General features: G+C 32.4%; 2 protein-coding genes and 1 long non-coding RNA gene across 3 annotated transcripts in view; 1 reads left to right on the top strand and 2 right to left on the bottom strand.

The window, feature by feature from the left end:
• The window catches only part of LOC133191255 (protein ILRUN-like), a 119,022-nt gene that overhangs the window by 11,805 nt on the left and 87,999 nt on the right, over positions 1-19,218 (bottom strand). The window lies entirely within an intron of this gene.
• Positions 8,976-18,452, bottom strand: LOC133191252 (adenosine deaminase AGSA-like). The gene is made up of 9 exons (XM_061327007.1): positions 18,040-18,452; positions 15,547-15,696; positions 12,332-12,398; positions 11,710-11,920; positions 11,272-11,402; positions 10,395-10,600; positions 9,999-10,156; positions 9,628-9,830; positions 8,976-9,437 (listed from the first exon to the last, which is right to left on the bottom strand). The coding sequence occupies exons 1-9, from the start codon at positions 18,398-18,400 to the stop codon at positions 9,305-9,307; spliced, it is 1,620 nt and encodes a 539-aa protein (XP_061182991.1). The 5' UTR covers positions 18,401-18,452; the 3' UTR covers positions 8,976-9,304.
• On the top strand, positions 12,594-15,513 carry LOC133191253 (uncharacterized). Its single transcript, XR_009721669.1, has 3 exons — positions 12,594-12,962; positions 13,881-14,012; positions 15,335-15,513. It is a non-coding gene; the product is annotated as an uncharacterized LOC133191253 (long non-coding RNA).

The following is a 19,218-nucleotide window of genomic DNA, read 5'->3' as shown; positions in this document are numbered from 1 at the left end:
AGCCCATTGCGCAGCCTATAATTTGTTTATATTTCTTAGAATTAAATTCAAAGACATTATTTTCTAATATTGTTTGTAACAACCACAGAAGATCTTCTGTAGGTGGCGAAGGAATTTTAAATTCTCCTTTGTTGAATTTAGAGTATGCTTCACTGACAGCTGTGAGTAATTCGTTGAACTGCATATTTGTATACAGGGATGTTACATCATAACTGACCATTACGCATTCTGCTTGAGGTCTAAGTTTTTCTATTTTTATTATGAAATCAGAGCTATCTCTGATGTAAGTGGATTGTGTTTTGACTATTGGTATTAGGAAGTAATCAACATATTGGCTGATTCGTTCCGTCGCCGACCCGCATTGCGAGATAATAGGTCGTGCCGGGCAAATGATTTCTTGATTGTAGTGGCCCTGTTCTTTGATAAGATCAAACATCGTCTGATCTTATTTGTGAAGTTTAGGTAGTAAGTATAATCTACCTATTCGTGGATACGTAATATCCATTAAAAATCTATATGTAACTTTATCTAGATACCCATTTGCCTTAAGTTCATTGATTTTATTTTCAATATTCCTTTGGAGCACTGATAAATCAAAATCGTCAATTATTTCGTAATATTTAGTGTTCAATTGGCGATCGCCCTCCTTAATATAATTTTGTTTGTTCATAACAACACATATGTTGTTTTTGTCTGCCTTTTTAATTACAATATCGTGGCGATATCGTAACTGGTTAAGTGCTCTTCTCTCAAGTTGAGATAAATTATCAGAGCATTTTTTTATTTGAATTGAGGAAAGTTCAAGTTTGGTCTTATCGATGTAGGTTTCAAGTGCAACAATCATCTTAGGTGGTTCATATCCACTCTTTGTGTAGAAAGGATGAATCTCATCGTTATTAGTCTTGAAATTGAACTTACATCTCATTTTACGTGCAAGTTCATCAAAATCTTTGAGTAAGTCGTTTTTTGCGACTTTTGTCGAAGGTGTTGGGATGAATTTCAGCCCTTTTGCTAACAATAAGTATTCACTATCTGTTAACTTGTTTTTGGTCAGATTGAATACATGTTCTCTTGCATAAAGAACATTGGAGTAGAACTTTCTATTTTTGCGGGCTTTGTATTTCATTGCCCTAATAGATCGTTTTCTTCTTTTGATGTTTCGATCGAAACGACGTGCCATTCTGTTGGCTGTGTATGTGAAAATGTGAGCAAACCTTCGCACGTGGTAAAAAATGCCGCTAGCGCATGCGTACAAATCCTGTACGTAATTATTCAACAATCCCGACGTAATCATGTTTGAACCAACCAATTAGAAAATTAAAAATACAATTTCCTTACCAAAAGGCATATCAATAAGATAGCAAAATTCCAAAGGAAATGAATTTTTTATTCATTGATCATTCACAGAACATAATTTGTCACAGTATGTAATCAATAGCGAATGATACTTTAAAGAAATGACTAATTCCCATAGGGATAAGTTCGTTAGAGTTAAGAGTGATACACTCACATATAATAATCGGACAACAGAGTCACTTTAGTATAGCGAATCAGTTCAGTTGCGCATGAGTGATACACTCAAGTTTTTATAAATGGACATTAAAGTCACTTAGTAAGGTGAAAATTTTCGCCCTTTATGTCCTTTGCCTTTGCCTCCTCTATATGAGGTACCGGTAGTGGATTTGTTTTTTCCAGCCGCCTGTTAAGGTTTGGTTCTAATTGCTGTGCAAAATTGCAACAGTTCCTTATCAAATTTTTCCTTGCTGGCATTCATACGGGTATTAAGCTCGTTTCGGGCTAATCCTGAGGTGGAAGTGGCTGTTCCGATTTTTTGGAGAGCCTCATGTCTGATTTCTTTTAATTGATTATTAGTTTCTTCAATTTTATCCTCCAAGAATTTGATGGATTCTTGCATAAATTCCTTCTTCAAAGAATCAGCCTTTTCCTTCCAAAGAGATTGGAACAAAATGTCAATGTCCTTATCTCCAAGATTGGGATTGCAGCTGATATTCCATTTCATAAATGGTGGCAACGTATTATTTTTCATTGAAAAATAAATTCCCTCTCGGGCACAGGCCAGTTGGTGTCGTGTTCCCAGTTTTTCAGTGAAATTATCACAGGCAATGGACACAGTAGTAGAGAAATTGTCCGATTTGACATCGAGTGAATCAAAATCTGTTAGCACTGTTATCACACCGCCGAAACACTAATTTAGTGTCGGATCTAAGTGAAAACGGGGTTCGTGACTTAGATCCGACACTAAATTAGTGTTTCGGCGGTGTGATAACAGTGCTTGTAGTAAAAAAACGACTTACTCAAAGATTTTGATGAACTTGCACGTAAAATGAGATGTAAGTTCAATTTCAAGACTAATAACGATGAGATTCATCCTTTCTACACAAAGAGTGGATATGAACCACCTAAGATGATTGTTGCACTTGAAACCTACATCGATAAGACCAAACTTGAACTTTCCTCAATTCAAATAAAAAAATGCTCTGATAATTTATCTCAACTTGAGAGAAGAGCACTTAACCAGTTACGATATCGCCACGATATTGTAATTAAAAAGGCAGACAATTTTTTTCCCCAAAACGCTAGACATACACTTTATTACATTATCAGTGAATATATCTAAGGACAGTGACGAATGTTACATGTGTTAACTTTCCTCTTGACGACAGAGACGAAAAATGTTTCTCGGACGCCCAACGCGGCAGAAAGTCCTACAATGCAAATAAAATGTACATGTGCGTTATATTGCTGTATATTTCTTCATACCTTCAAATCAGGACTATTGATGTCAATATTTTAACATAAAATTGTAAATTTAATATTTCCATGAGAACATTATCAAATTATCATTGACGATTTGAAGAAATAACTATCACGTTTGTAGAATGGTTTTACAAAAGTACATGTACAATGTAATAAAATGGAATAAATTTTTATGCGTATTTTAAATTTAAATGAACACTTACATTAACAGCAGCATTTTTTTCATTCATGTGTTGAATATTTTCAATAGTTTTTAGAATCTTTCTTTGTGGAACAAATTCCATCTGAAAAATTAATATTATTACATCAGTTGAAGTATAAATCGGGGTAGCAAAGGGATATTGGTACAAATTATTACCGACACTAATTTTTTCGAATATGAATTATCTTACCATTTTCACTCTGTCATCAGAGGATATATTAAAATATCCGGGATTCAATTTATAATCCAATGCTTTATAACTCTCCATCGCTATACAACAATTCTAAAATAGAGAAGGTACATATGTAGCCACAGTCATGAATAATCCATTGGAAATTAGCATATAATTGTTACATTTTGATTATACACGTATATTTCATTTTCATTATATTTATAGCCAGATAAATTTCAAAATGTTTAACAAGATTTCGCTAAAATTCAACAGACCAATGTTGCGTACCTTTCGGCGTCCTCCTTGTTGTGGGTAGTTTAGGAAAACTAGGATTGTAACGTCATAAACGCATTGACGTCACAATCGAGGTCGTATTATGCGAATAATTCAGCGCTCTCTCTTGGCTGTCTGTCTTTCGAGACAATCGGAGATCTTGGGTTACAAAAATGAGGAAATATTGTTTATTGACGCGGAGGATGAAAAATATATGTTTTTATGTATGATCTTCTCATAGTACTGAAATGCAGTTTACAGAACATACTCGGGACCAACAATGTAGGTTGGAAATTGCTGTTTATACAATAAAAAAATATATCAGGATATGTTATATAGTATATATTAAACATGATAATATATCGAGAAATGTTCGTTTGTTCATGACCCGGTTTGCACTTTACATTAATTAATTTAATTCAGTACGATTTCTCTTTGCAAAATATTGATGATTTTTAAATGATTTTTTTTATTACATGTATTATATATAATAGCATACCACCTTTAAAAAAGGGCGGCCTTCTTCACCAGGATTCAGTAGACTAGGCAAATATCTTAAATGAACAGTTTAAAGAAGCCTTCTCGGAAAAAGTGGATACCACAGATGAGGAGTTTTCTAAGCGATGCAACATGAAGGGTGAATATCTCGAGATTGAAGACCTAAACATAACAGTAAACGGAGTCCGCAAGCTACTTAAGGGGCTGAATGTAACCAAAGCTCCAGGACCAGATAACATAACACCGAGGATTCTCAAAGAACTAGCAGATGATGTGGCCCCAATCCTTACTGTGATTTTTAATCATTCTTATCAAACTGGAGAGATACCAGCAGTATGGAAATCAGCCAACATCTGCCCCATATACAAAAAAGGAAAGAAATATGAGGCAGTGAACTATAGGCCGGTGTCATTAACATGCATCTCCAGCAAGATCATGGAGCACATCGTCACTAGCCACATCATGAACCATGCCGATTTTAACAACATCATATACCCATTCCAGCATGGGTTCCGTCGTGGTCTTTCATGCGAAACCCAACTTATAGAGTTCATTGATGATATCACTATCAATATAGACAAGGGAAAACAGACAGACTGCCTTATTATGGACTTCTCCAAAGCATTTGATAAAGTGAGCCATAGTCTCCTAATTCACAAACTCAACCATTATGGAATAAATGGAAAGACCAATCAGTGGATCAAAAGCTTCCTTACCAACCGCAGGCAAAGGGTGGTCGTGGAGGGGGAATCATCTGAAGAGGTGTCAGTAGACTCAGGCGTACCCCAAGGTTCGGTCCTCGGACCCAGTCTCTTTCTTTTTTATATTAATGACATGCCAGAGGGCCTTCTATCAACTGTACGACTCTTCGCTGATGATACCGTAGTATACATGACCATCACATCAGATGCAGATGCAGAGAAGTTGCAGGAAGACCTTAACCAACTAGCAGTCTGGGAAAATAAATGGCTCATGAGGTTCCACCCAGAAAAATGTAACGTGCTAAGCATCACCAGGAATCGTAGAGTCATCAAGAAGAACTATATCTTACATGGCCACCAATTAGAGCATATCCCTTCTGCAAAATATCTAGGCGTTACCATCTCGTCAGACTTGAAGTGGACTCAACATATAAATAACATCGCCGCTAAAGCAAACAGTACCATCGGCTTTCTCATAAGAAATATCAATATAAGTAATAGCAACATCAAGGAGAAAGTGTACAAATCATTAGTAAGACCAACTGTAGAGTATGCCAGTTCGGCCTGGAATCCTTATCAAAAGTCAGATATTAACAAAATTGAAATGATTCAGCGCAGAGCAGCTCGGTATGTACACAACAGATATCACAACACCTCGTCTGTGACCGAAATGCTCGATCAGCTGGAGTGGCCATCATTAGAAGAGAGGCAAAGGATAGCCAGCCTCAGTGTCATGTACAAACTGGTTAACAACAAAGTTCAGATTGACACAAGCCAGAAACTTAGAACACTAGACAGAACATCTAGAAACAACAATACTCTGGCATTCCAAATACCTCCATGCCGAACTTCAGTGAGGAAGGAGTCATTCTACCCACGTACCATCAAGGAGTGAAATGTCTTACCCACCTCTACTGTGATGGCACCGAGCCTTGACTGCTTCAAGGCTCGTCTCCGCCAATAAGTCACCAGCCTAATTGTCTATTTTTAAACTCACCTGTAAATAGACTTTCACATTATTTATTTATTTTTTTTTTTAAAAAAACATGCGCACACCTAGTGGCAAAATAGTCAGCATTTTGACGGAGGCCACTTACCAGTAGAAGTAGAAGTATTTCTACTTTTCCAAAATGTTGATATATTAGTATGCGGAACATTAATATATGATATACATATAAAATACATCCAATCACAATTAATGATATGTATTATATAATATGTCAAAACAAGGTAATTTTGCATTGTATAATTTTTCATTTGTATTGTATAATTTTCAATTTGCATTGTATAATTTTTCATTTATATTGTACAATTTTTCATTTGTATTGTATAATTTTTATTTGTATTCTATAATTTTCCATTTGTATTGCTTAATTTTCCATTTGTATTATATAATTTTCCATTTGTATTCTATAAATTTCCATTTGTATTGTATAATTTTAAAATACAAATAGAAAATTATACAATACAAAAGGAAAATTAAACAGTTATATAATATGTCAAAACAAGGTCATTTTTATGGTATGTCAAACGTTACAATATTCGATCTTTTCCATTTGTATTGTATAATTTTCCATTTATATTCTGTAATTTCCCCATTTGTATTGTATCATATTTAATTTGTATTGCATAATTTTCCATTTGTATTGTATAATTTTTTATTTGTATTGTATTATTTTTCTTTTGTATTGTATAATTTTTCATTTGTATTGTATGATTTTTATTTGTATTCTATAATTTTCCACTAGAATTGTTTAATTTTCCATTTGTATTCTATAAATTTCCATTTGTATTGTATAATTTTACAATACAAATAGAAAAGTATACAATACAAAAGGAAAATCATACAATAAAAATGAAAAAATTATACAATACAAATGGAAAATTATACAAAACAAATTGAAAATTATACAATACAAATAAAAATTATACAATACAAATAAAAAGTTATACAATACAAATGAAAAATTCTAGAATACAAATAAAAATTTTACAATGCAAATGAAAAATTATAGAATGCAAATAGAAAATCTTCGAATACAAATGGAAAATTATTCAATACAAATGACAAAGATCGAATATTGCAACGTTTGACATGCTATATTTTTTTCATTTTCACAGAACTACATGTACTACTAAAATTAACACCATCATATGACCATAACTAAAATCAAGATGATCAAACACCCCAAATAATGCATCTTTTTCACTGTCAAAACGTGAAATGCACAGTTAATTTTTCATATATATGTAGATATAACTATAAGGCAAATCGATCTCCTACCACCTGAAAGAAAAGTATTACCCCCCCCCCCCCCCCCCCACACACACACCCCACCCCCCAAAAAAAAAGAAAATCACATTTCTGATCAAGTCTGCTAAAGGTTTCTTTTATGATAAATTTTAAAAAGAGAAATTGTGAGCATCCAACATTTTAAAAATAAGGGCAATATTGCTTAAACGAAAAAGAAGCTTTTAATTGTCATTTTCTAAAGTTTGAATTTACTGGGTGGGAGTAAATACAAAATTTAGAACAATTCATTTACTCTCACCCGGTAAATTTAAACTTTAGAACATGACTTAACAGTAGTTTGTAGTATATGTATAGGGCATCATGTTGAAAGGAAACAAATGTGTTTGCAGGTAAGATTCTAAATCCTCAGACCATCACATGTACATATCTTATTACATATACAAGTCTTTACAGTCAGACCCATACATTTTCAATTATTCGGTGTTATTTACATATTTTGATTTCAATCATATAAATAGAAAATACACCTGATGATTTAAATTGTAGATGAATTTTATGTTAATTACAGGCATGTAAAAAGTTGCATCAAAGTACAAATTGCCACTTGTATTAAACACAAGAAATAATAAGTGAAAAATTAAACAAAGTTATTTTCACATAAAAATTTTAGAAAAGAAATAAAGATGATTGTGACAACCACATTTATTAATAATTCTCAATATGTCTTATGTAGATGTAGGTAATAGAAGTACTAGTAATATTACACAAACTTAATAAACTACTACAGAGTGAAGATGGACTCACAAAAACTAGTAAAAATGTTTTTAGTGGCTAGATTTAACAATGACATCAACAGTTGTGAAGCAGAAGCAATCCAGTCATTTTAACTAGGCAGTTATAATAGCATAACGTCTCTCTCTCTCTATATATATATATATCTATATGAGAGAGAGAGAGAGAGAGAGAGAGAGAGAGAGAGAGAGAAACACATATACATGTATATTATCATTAGAAAAAAAAGTTTTTTAAAAACCTCAATTTTTCCCCTATACAGAAAAAATATACATTGTATTAATTATAGAAAATGAGAAATGATATATAGAACAAAACCATTGAAAATGTGATTTAAAGAAAACTAAAATGAAATAAATGAAATTGGATAAAAGACTACTCAAAAATCACTGAAAATTCACAGTTCTATAAGTGTAAAAAATAAATTCCTGGGGGACACTACCAAACAATTTCATTTTGGGTGGACACTATCAAGCAAAATTCCTTGACAAGCAAAAAAAAAAAAAAAAAAAAAAAAAAAAAAAAAAAAAAAAAAAAAAAAATTTATATATATATATTCATATGTTCATATGTTATATACACCAAATTATTCATTTTACCAACAGTGAATTAATTCAGCAGAACCAGATTCAGTTCTCTATAAAACAGGAGAAAAACATCATATTGTTATGAATATGCTTCACAGTGTCATAATAAACAAAATTGTTGACAGTATTAGAAAACAATACCGGCCTCATCATGTAAAACACCAATAAATATTGCAAAATTAACAATACACAATAACATATCAAACATACATACATACATCATACATACATACATCATAACATCATGTCATACACATAACACAAAAACAAACATAATTATCCAAATTAAGAAACATTAAAATACAGATTAGACATATAAATTAATGGATTTTGAATTAAAAGAACCAGCACAACATATATGTATAAATTAAAATGGAAAAGAACTTCATTATATGTTGTGAAAATCACAACACTGTCAATATATATACTAGTATATAGTGGGAAAAAAACCAACATACATTATACATTATACTGAAACTGAATACTGTAGCAACATCATAAAAATACTGAAGGTATAAAATTATGAATTGTATAAGCATTCTTACGAATTTTGCTGATATATATATATATATATATATATATATATATAACATGTATATATATATATATATATATATATATATATATATATATATATATATATATATATATATATATATATATATATATAACATGTATATATATATATATATATATATATATATATATAGAGTGGTGTGTCAGTATCAAAAATAAAATTTCTATTATGAAATTGGTACACATAAAATTCTTTGGTCTTTTTTCCGTTTTAGAATACATGTACTGTATGATTTTGAGGCAAAAATCCCATTTTGTACATCACAATTGATAAGTATGGCTGATACAACTCATACAATAATACTTGTGATTTTGAATTCATAGGAAGACTATCCATTTAATTCACTCACAACAAATACTATAAAAATACTCTAATTAACATTGTAAAACTTTTAAAACAAATCATTAAATAGATGGAGACAAACAATAAATACATATCAAATGTCTCGCTCAATGTGACCTAAAAATAATTTAACCAAAAGGATTTGATGGGAAGCTCCCTGACTGGTTGACCTGATGCAACATTCGTTGTATGAAGGCATCCCATTTTTGTCGCCACAAATTCAAAGCCTTACTTTTCTCAACTGGGGTCATAGCACTATATCTGTAGCAGAAACAGAATACATTTATAACTTTCTCAGTACATTATTACAGATTTTAATGAGAGTAATTTATTTGTTACATTTATAGGGTTTTCAATATTATCAAGAATTTCTGGTAACGGTAATACTGTACAAGTATATCAGGTTAATCCCATAACTTGCTTTATACTTTGTAAATAGAAGAAAGCTTACTGTATAGAGTTTATTGCCAACTTTTTCAGAAGTCTTAAGTCTGTAGTTTCGCCAGAGAGTGCCATGAATGCCATGTAGAAATCATAGGACAAGCCTCGTGCGCCCCAAACCGCCGGGTCGTCTGCACTGATGACGACTGGAAAATCCTGGGCCACCAGTTCTGCTGCTGGGTGATTTCTGAGGTCGCTTAATAATAAAAGCACCTGCAGAAAAAAATCTCGGATATTTATAAAGTAAATAGAGTCAATGTAGCAATATTTACAATATTTTTGATCATCGTGTCGGGACACTGCATATGACTATTTTTTTACTGACAGAATCGTAGAATAAAGAGTGAATTTTTAAATTAAGAGAGGTATCTTCACTGATACCTGGTTCGAGATGGGGTTAACTTCTACAGCAATATTTCGTTCCTTCACCATCTTCATAACTTGTGGATGCTTGACCATTGCATAGCCATGTCCAATCCTGCTTGTGTTGAGAAGCACGGCGTCAATCAGGTTATTGTCTGTCGGGGTTCCTTCCCAATCTTTAAGTAATTTTTGGTGTAAAGCAGTTATTTTGTGTTATTATTTCCACGAAAAAAAAAACAATGACAACTCTACCTAAACACCATATGAATGTGTCGAATATTGAAAAACTGAGATAACTGCAATACAAAGTATACATTTACACAGTAAACAGGTAGCTCCTTACATAGCCTACACATGTATACTATGCCTGTTAGTCTATTTTTTGGAAACGCTAAAGTTAGCAGGGATGAGTACCTGTTTCGCCAGCATGGAAGAAATATGGAAGATCGACTGGTGGGGTTTGTTCTGATGGGTAGAGAAGAGCGTCTAGATATTTAACGAGTGGAACACCAGGATCTTCTTGTCCAACCAAATCATAGCCGGCAAAGTGATCTGGGTACAGCTGCCGATAATGTATGGCCTCTTTAACCTGATTTAAAATATCGATTTCTGGTACTACCCTGTAAGAGAAAGACATTACCGTTAACCTACGTGGTGCATAGTCCGAAATATCTGACGTTTTCCTGGTTTTTTTACGATTTGATATTTACGTGCCAGGAAAACCTGGCACGTAAAACATCAAATCGTAAAAAAGAAAACAGGAAAACGTAAGATATTTCGGACTACGTGGTGCTATGCTCGCTATTGCGTATTGAATTTTTTCAAATTTTAAATCGTTTTTTTTGTTTTTGTTTTTAGTAACTAGTTGCAGAATGCATGCTAGTAATTAATATGCAGTGACACTTTTAAGATTGTCTAAACTATATCAACGTTTGTAAGTGATGAGTTTGTGTTTTATTATAGTTCCCCGAATGCAAAAATAAGAAACGAGAGGTTGTAGAAAATCAATACAATATACCTTACCAAGCATCATTTCTGGTTTGTTTAAATTTCTTTGAACACAACCTGCTCCTTGCAATTCAATATTCAAGTGAGTAATGAATACATTGTACAATTTTCTTTACAAATTTATATGTCTTTACAATGTACAGTGTATATTTAGAAATGTTAACAGAACCAGTACCATAACCTAACAACGGTCTAAGAGAGATTTCTGAATTTCAAAGTCACGCAGAAAATAGAGTAAAATTTACTTAATACTTTATTTGAAATTCTAATTCCTTTTTCCTACCTTATTCCGGAATATATCATTTTTCCTCCACTGAACTCGTGTTTATGATCAGCTGTGAATTTTTCAAACAGGTCGTTGTAAGTCTTTACTACCCAATTCCTATCCTTAGTCGAGCCATCGAGCTCATATACCTATATATAATACATGTAATTTTTTTTTTAACTTTTACAAAATAAGCTGTAATAATTAAAAAATAGTTAAATTAAAAAGAAACAACAACATAAAACTAGGGGATCCAGTTCCACACATGTTCAAGTAATTCAGCATAACTAGTGCTTGTCCGCTATATGCTTTGATATACATACATAAAAATATTCCTTGAACATTTGATGTGAAAGCAGAATTTAATTAAATTGAAGATACACATGTACGTAGGAAGGTTCTATGAGATAGAGATATAAAATCAAACAGCAAAAGAGTTAAATCTTAAAAAAAAACCTCTGGAAAAAGTCCTCTGAATTCAAGATACTGGACATTGTCTAAATTAAATTCATTCAGGGCTTCGTAGAAATAGTCAGCAAACACTGGTGCATAGTTGATGAGGCCATTAGCTTGGTCCAGGGTGTGTAAAAATCGGACCCATACAGCATCAATGGTCGGATAGGCTTTCCTAGGATCAGGCGTAATTAACGACATGTTCATATAGAGCCTAAAAATCAAACAAACGTAGAAGGCATATAATGTAGTGCAGCATATCAGTGTTTTACTAGTATTCATTTATAGTTCATACATTGATGCATAGAACTTTGATAAAATTTCAAATAGTTATTGCAGAGCATTGCTGTATTTTACTCATACAGGGTTTTGCTGACAGAGAGGTACACTAACACTGATAAGAAATGTCAACCCTATTTCTTATAATAAAGCAAGAAGTACACGGACTGTAATAAGGAAATGAAATGTTTGCTAAAGATAAAAAGGCACGAGACGGAACCCTTCTTTATCTGTCGCCTTTTGTGCACAACATTGTAGCTATGGCTGTTTCCGAGTTATAAGCACATGCAATTGTGTTGAGTACACTAGTTGTAATAATTTATTACAAAAACGTTAGAACACTTACATTCGATCAAATTTCTCTACACTGCGTGCCTTTGCACGCTCAGTCTTTACAGATTTCCAAGGACAACCTACAAATATTGAAAGAGATATTTTAACAACAAATCCAACTGTTAGAAGCAGCTGATGGTTATGGTTTACAATTCATCGAGACAGCAAGTGGGTACATACCTCTAATTATTTTTAGAATCGGTAGGAGAAGAAAGTAGTGCAGAAAAAGTTACAAGTTCCTTAATTTGCAGACCTGAATTTAAAAAACTGTGATAATGTATTAAACTGAGCCTCATACTTGTTGATAAAGAGTATGTTCCCTTGCAAAAAAGCTTGGCAGATGTAATTTATCAAGAAGATCAGCAGAATTATTTTATGTATTATAACACCAGTGAGAAGTCTTGAATTCCCCTACTTTCACTTTCATTTTCAGAGGTTAACGCAGACAGACGCATTTTGCCGGAAAACGAATCTGACATACCACCTCGAGATTTTAACCAAGGAAAGACAACTTGATGTGCTTTGATTTGAGGGGTCACTCAATGCTGAACGAAAATTAGGGACATTGCTATGTGAAGAAACGTTAACATTGCCGCCTATGGGAAAACAATTAGTGGGCTGTACCCAATATGTTGAGCCTATTGGTAAGAGAAAATTCTCATAGATCTTTACTTTGTTTTGAACTCGGTGTTTACTATCATTTCCAATTGTTTAAATTTATGAAAGAAGCAAATTTTAATTTATTTATACATATTTTGAAACAAATCGATTTGTTACTTCCTCCCCCCCCCTCCCCCCCCCCCCCCCGGAACAGACAGCTTATGCACATATCGCCCATATTGTGTACACATGTAGCATGTAAATTAAATGTATCGATTTTATACAATTTATTAATTCAGAGCCATTAATAGATATTTAGAAAAGGAACAATTATTTTAAAAGTACATCCACCACTATTGTTTATTTTCAATACACAAAAATTCACAAATGAGGTCGGAATCAGTATTCAGTGAAGTTCAAGGTCAAAGTGAAAGTATAGTGGCAAGTAAGTTATCAAAACTGCTTAGTGCTACCTAGTGCAGAGTCTTGCAGTATGTAGGTGATATGCATTTGTCATTTTATGAAAGATGTAAAGAAAAAAAAGGTTTCCATGCCTTATTACAATAATTGTAAATGAAAAATTTATTTTCATGAAATAGAATGACATGAACGAGGACATACATGTGCATTCTTTCAAAGAAGTCTGTCAGGCTACAGTTGTGTAGAAGTTTTAAAGCAGTGTGTGCGTGAACATGCACAATACATTTTTTTTTATTAAATGCATTACATGTATTTGTCTAATGTATAATTATTGTCAGTAAACATGCTTTTTACCTGTATTATTAATTTACATGTAATTTAACAATGCTGAGACTAATCAGTGCAAATTCATAATTTTCAATTGATATCAAATTATGGGCATAAAAGTAATGTGGTAGGATTGTGTGTGTTTGTTGTCTGTCTGTGAATGCTTTAGGTGCTGATAAATTATTGTACCATTTTTTAAATTGATTTTTTTTTAGGTTCATGGTGATACAGGACAACTTCGAGGTTCATGCAGATGGTGTTTAAAACTATCAGTCAGTAAAAACAAACTCATTTGAACATATCTCGAGTCTTCACATGTAAAATGATGGCCGCAGTACTTTTAATATGTAAGTTGAATTTTCTAAAGCTTCTTTGTGTGTATGTGTGTGTGTGTGTGGGGGGGGGGGGGGAGGGAGGTGTAATTAAAGCTTAGAAAATGTAGATTTTAAATGAATATTTGAGCTATGAAAGTGACCATCAAACTAGTATGTACATGTATGCTATATATTTTACAGCTAATGTATTTTGAAAAGAATTTCAAAACAATTACATTCATAGTGTTGTGTATGATAAAATATTAAGATTAAAAAATATAAGAGTTGAAATTTCTTTAATATTTGTCAGTCAGAATGAGCAATTCATTTTCCTACAAATTACAAAATGGTTACCATGGAAACAAAACATTTTCTGTAGACTATTTATTTGATCTGCTCATGTAAGTATTTTTATTATTTTAAAGTTATAATGAATATTTAAGTTCTAATTTCATCTTTAATTAAAAGTACGGGAAAAGTAACACTACATGTGTAATAAGCAATCCATTATTATGATGTCATTATGACGTCATAGATGAGTGAACTTGCATTGGCGTAAAAATTGCTTTGAAACAGATGAATGTATACAAGAATGTAAAGGCTTATAACTTTTTTATTCCTACACCAATTTTCCTGAATGATACATCAATGGACAGGAAATAATGAGTACTTTCTAGTTTTACTACTTTCGGGGTATTTGTAAACTTAATTTTTTTTGTCAGTCATGGAGAAACAATGAATTCAAGGGTGAGGGATGATAAAATTTTGTGCAAAAATGCATTAATATTTTGAAATAAGAGAAATGGACCCATATGAGTGCTTGATTATGATTTTGCTTGATGTATTTAAAGTTCTGAAAGAGAATAAAAATGATATAAGTACATTAATAGGCTAACCGATGACTTCAAATTTGGGTGCAGTTGTGGCTAGATGGAAGCATTTTAAAAGGATTTTGCATATACAACTGTGTATGCTGTAAAATCTTTATTAATGATTGAATTTTCCTGAAATTTGGCATAATGTCACTACGTAGACTGTAGTATGACGTTTAATGTAAAATGTTGTAAAATCCAGAAAATACTTTTTCATATTGGGTACATACCTCTAATTATTTTTAGAATCGGTAGGAGAAGAAAGTAGTGCAGAAAAAGTTACAAGTTCCTTAATTTGCAGACCTGAATTTAAAAAACTGTGATAATGTATTAAACTGAGCCTCATACTTGTTGATAAAGAGTATGTTCCCTTGCAAAAAAGCTTGGCAGATGTAATTTATCAAGAAGATCAGCAGAATTATTTTATGTATTATAACACCAGTGAGAAGTCTTGAATTCCCCTACTTTCACTTTCATTTTCAGAGGTTAACGCAGACAGACGCATTTTGCCGGAAAACGAATCTGACATGCCACCTCGAGATTTTAACCAAGGAAAGACAACTTGATGTGCTTTGATTTGAGGGGTCACTCAATGCTGAACGAAAATTAGGGACATTGCTATGTGAAGAAACGTTAACATTGCCGCCTATGGGAAAACAATTAGTGGGCTGTACCCAAGTTTGACCACTACAAACCTGGGTTACTAGGCGGTGTACCACCAAAAAACTTGAAGTACACGGTGTAATTGACGTTAACACACATATAACAGTTCTCTCGATAGGTTGCATTCTTGACCAGCCAGTTCAGGTCCACCATAGAACAATCATGAAGATGAAGCGCCGCTCCTGAAACCAAAAACAAATGGTCTTAAAGTCTTATTCTGGGAAAAACCCACCAAAGTTCCACTCCTTTTCTTTTATTACCAAATATATACCAAATACCAAATATATATATTAACTTTTTTGAAGAATCATTTTATCATAAAAATGGGTGAATTCCATGACAAATAATATTTATATAAATTTTACTGGACAAAAATACGGCGCTGACATTAGAAACAGAAAAAAATCAAATATAAAATAGTCTCATGATTTGATATATAGGAATAGATTAGAAAATAACGTAATTCTAAGTATTTTTGTGCTGAAAAAAAAACTGTTAATATCTGTTTATATGCGAGAACTTTATTTTTTGCGTATTTAGTTTACGCAAGACCGTCTGCTTGCCAAAATTCCATTCTGGCGTATAATAATCTGATAAAGGATTATGATCAAAAAACAATATTTGCAAAAATTTTGTCTCGCTTAATAATACCAAAAAATAAGGTGTCGCGAAAATTTTGCGATCTATAGTACTGAATGAAATGTTATTGGGAGGGAATGTTTATTCAAATGCTAGTGCTTAAAAATATTTATTTCCGGAAAAAAAAAAAAAAATGCTGGATTGAATCTATTTCCCAGGACTACCTACTTTGAAATTAACAATTTATTTGCACAATGGTGTTTTTAAAGCGACAAACTTTGAAGAGCTAAATACCTTGCCCCGTTGATGTAAATAGAATATGTATACCTCTACATGTAGATATGCACTCCAGACAAGAAGAGTCCTGGAGAATGTGAAATTTTTAAAAATATAAAATGATGACCTGGATTATTTTCCATTCCTCTAAATGTGTAGTCGAGTAGCCCCTGACTTCAGAGGTATTGATGGTCCTTTACTGAAAACTTTGGAGAATGAGACAGAAGTGGAGACCATGATTGATACTTGTTATAACTCGTGTAAAGTGCATCTTTGTGTGAAAAATCCAGTGAATTTAATCACTATAGTTACCCTCTTACAGTATCATAGTAATACGACAATGATTCGCAGTGTTGTGTCAGGATGAGCACATTTCACTTCATTTTATTTAAATGACAGTGATGTTGAAACTCGTTAATTTTTTTAGTTCCCTTATCAGATATACACTGTTATATAATGACCTTTGATATTTAGAATTCAAGCACATGACATTTAATATCAAACACATGCAGACTTCTCATGGCACTATTACTCACATCGAGGAAGGTTATGTCATTGAAATTGCGATAAAAATAAGGGTCATTGTACATTTATGCCAGCCGAATCTCAGGTCTAGAATTGACTAAATATGCACAGATAACTGATCAGAAACTGTTGTATTTCTAATTGAATTAATTCAGTACAATCACGGGTAGTGTAAAAAATTTCATGTTACAAATTAAAAAATGCAGTGTTGAAAGATAAAAATTACAGTGTTCTGACGAATAAAAAAGAGGTCTTTCATGTATTTTGTAAAATTCGCTAATTAGAGATCACATATACAATATTTATAATTAATGTATTTTATTGATAATTGTTAACAATTTGCATTGAAGAACTTGTCCCACCGTAAACCGTATAACCCCCTCCCCCCGACAAGGGGGCTATAGGTTAATTTGTATGCAATATGCATTTTTTTTATATACTTATTCATCCGGCATAAGACACTAAACAATATTTACTTAAGTTTTAATTTCCAGAAAAGATTATATGTTCTTAAAGTACAAATATCACTTGAATAGGGAAAAAAGCCTTATTTTTAAGCTGGAATGATCGAGGAAACAAACTCTAAAGAGTTTGTCAATTTATGTTTGTTTGCATGGTGTGAATGTGAAAAGTGCTAATATATTTTAGTTTTAAAATTTATGGCCTCAGAATGAAAAGTCGTGTCATATATCATGCACATTATATATATTAAATTAAAATGAGTTATATGTGCATTGTAATAAAATATCTGTGCAGCAGACCTTGCTCTTGCACAGGAAGCAAAATTGTCCTTTAAATCATAAGGAAATCATAAGGTATACAGGAAAATTACGTGTCGGTAAAATTATCTCATGCATGTTATACTGAGTAAAAAAGATTTCTACATGTAAAATGAATTCAGATAATTCAACGATTAAATCAATTCCAATGAAATATAACGAGTGGATAGCTCACTACATAATTATGTATCAGTAACATGCAAGCAACAATTAGCGGAATCTGTGACTGGCCTCAATCGATTTCTTCACAAGTCTGTTGACACGAATATTCTCCGATGATGGTGAGAAATATTGTGGTAATATTATATTATTTAGACTGGTACATCAAATCTCTATGATGCTGCAGAACAAAGAAAATTAACGTACCTTTGGGCATCAATTTTATGATCTGAAACACTTGGCTTTTCTCCACCATTGGTTTACTGACCAGAAAATCAATGCTCGGAGGGAAGGGTGCTCCATTCATAGTTCTTGATTTGTTTATTTCTAATTCTTTGTATTTCATCAGTATGTCGTTAACTCTCTGTTCTGTCTTGTCTAAAACAATATCATGGCCAATTCTCATGTTAGATTCAGCCAATATCACTTCATTCCGAGCTTTAATGTATCCATTTCTGTCTCGGACACCACGAAATACAGTCTTAAATTCGTACTCATTAGTCAGGTGAAGACGAGAACAACATCCATAACTAAACAGTATGAGTACACATGAAATTCGTGTATCCATAGCTGAAATGAAACTACAACTACAGCTGTCGTTGTTTACACAGGAAATTACGTATTGACCTAAAATTTTAACCTTTGACCCGTGCTGTATAATAAAAGAACCGAGTGAAAAGAAACTAAATCGAACAGATGAAATAGGGAAGGATTTTTTTTACTCTCCACAAGTATGCGAATTCAGTAAAGTACATGTCCTTCTTATCAAATGCCTATGAAGTATCCAAATTCAATATATATATATATATATATATATATATATATATATATATATATATATATATATATATATATATATATATATTCAAAATATTCCTAAATGATCTTTCTACCCTACTTGAAGAAGATAACTCATGTACCAATAATGTTTCTTTATCAGGAAAGAAAATCTCAGCTCTTCTGTATGCTGATGACCTTGCTTTAATATCTGACAACCAAATTGATTTGCAGAACAAACTAAATCTATTGAATAAATACTGTAATAAGTGGTGTCTAGAAGTAAATTGCAACAAAACAAAAATAATCATTTTTAACAATGATACATTCACCAGATTTTATAATAGTATTCAGATTTTAAAATACTCATGGACATGGACAAATGATCCTTCATTTTTTCCATATGTTTAACTCACGCAAATTTATCTTTAAACATATACTCCCCCCCCCCCCCACCCCCCGTGAAATAACAAGAGCTTGGGTATAAATTTGTAAAAAATTAATTCATAATCGCTGTAAAAAGGAAAGGAGGGGGGGGGGAGGGTAAAAATATTTTCCGTTGATAATGAAAAACACAAGTTTTACCAAAATAATAGAGCGTAGGCATAG

The sequence above is a fragment of the Saccostrea echinata genome, unplaced genomic scaffold (genome assembly GCF_033153115.1).
Source record: "Saccostrea echinata isolate AGI-Se365-2 ecotype Australia unplaced genomic scaffold, CSIRO_AGI_Sech_v1 ptg000023l, whole genome shotgun sequence".
In the NCBI taxonomy this organism is placed as follows: Eukaryota; Metazoa; Mollusca; class Bivalvia; order Ostreida; family Ostreidae; genus Saccostrea; species Saccostrea echinata.
This window is presented reverse-complemented; position numbering and strand designations above follow the sequence as displayed.

Coding starts and splice junctions, on each gene's coding strand:
- LOC133191252 (XM_061327007.1), bottom strand. CDS start 18,400: ATGGATACACGAATTTCATGTGTACTCATACTGTTTAGTTATGGATGT. Junction 15,697..18,039: donor CATAAAATTGATGCCCAAAG/GTACGTTAATTT, acceptor TTTTGGTTTCAG/GAGCGGCGCTTCATCTTCAT. Junction 9,438..9,627: donor TTGGCAATAAACTCTATACA/GTAAGCTTTCTT, acceptor TTTCTGCTACAG/ATATAGTGCTATGACCCCAG.